Source organism: Buceros rhinoceros, unplaced genomic scaffold (assembly GCF_000710305.1).
Source record: "Buceros rhinoceros silvestris isolate BGI_N320 unplaced genomic scaffold, ASM71030v1 scaffold17992, whole genome shotgun sequence".
Taxonomy (NCBI): domain Eukaryota; kingdom Metazoa; phylum Chordata; class Aves; order Bucerotiformes; family Bucerotidae; genus Buceros; species Buceros rhinoceros.
This window is the reverse complement of record NW_010398484.1, coordinates 18,042-18,727: the sequence shown is the minus strand read 5'-3', so window position 1 is coordinate 18,727 and position 686 is coordinate 18,042. Positions and strand designations below refer to the sequence as shown.

Sequence of the window (686 nt, the reverse complement as noted above, 5' to 3'; positions counted from 1 at the left end):
GAAACACGAGTCCAGCAGCAGCTCCTGGTGCTGTCCCGCACTGCTCACTCCCACCACGGCTCCAGCCAGAGCCCCCCGGGGGAGCCCAGGGGGCTATAATGCTGTGGGACATTTCCCTCGGGAACCGCACAAACCACAAAAGCAGGAGACGCTACCAGCACTGGAGTTTTCTTAACAAATCCCCACCCTGCGGCCTCCGTGTCAGCGCTCAGTGTCTGAGCCCGTCTCTGGTGCTTTCTCCCCAGTCCTGCGGCAATATCTACAAGGGGCTGGCTCAGACCGGCGCCTGGGGCTTGCGCCTGGGGCTGTTTTGACGAATTCAACCGCATTGCCGTGGAGGTTTTGTCCGTCATTGCTGTGCAGGTGGGTGCTCTCCAGACAAACCGGTGGCCGTTTGCTCCCGTAGGGGCTGGAAGAGACTTTCCAGCTGAGCGTTGCCGCAGTTAAACCCGACTTGCCAAGGAACGGGTTTATTTCCACTGAGTCATGCTGGGACACGAATGGAGGGGGAGCGCAGCAGCACCGGGGCTTTGGGCATGTTTAAAATTGTGCAGCCCAGCTCTGTCCCATGCCGGTGACTGTCACCTCCCTTCGGCAGCTCTGCCATCCCCAGGGACAGGGCATTGTGATGCCTGGGAAGATGCTGATTTAAGGCCGGCTCTCCTGAGGCCGGGGGCTGCTCTGCC

The 686-nt window shown here is 60.5% G+C and overlaps 1 protein-coding gene across 1 annotated transcript in view; it reads left to right on the top strand.

The window, feature by feature from the left end:
* LOC104489015 (dynein heavy chain 17, axonemal-like) overlaps window positions 1-686 on the top strand; it is a gene marked incomplete at both ends in the record, with an annotated part of 30,584 nt that overhangs the window by 12,439 nt on the left and 17,459 nt on the right. Inside the window, 2 exon segments of the mRNA XM_010131128.1 lie at window positions 246-296; window positions 298-363. Of these exon segments, the coding sequence (XP_010129430.1) occupies window positions 246-296; window positions 298-363 (117 nt within the window).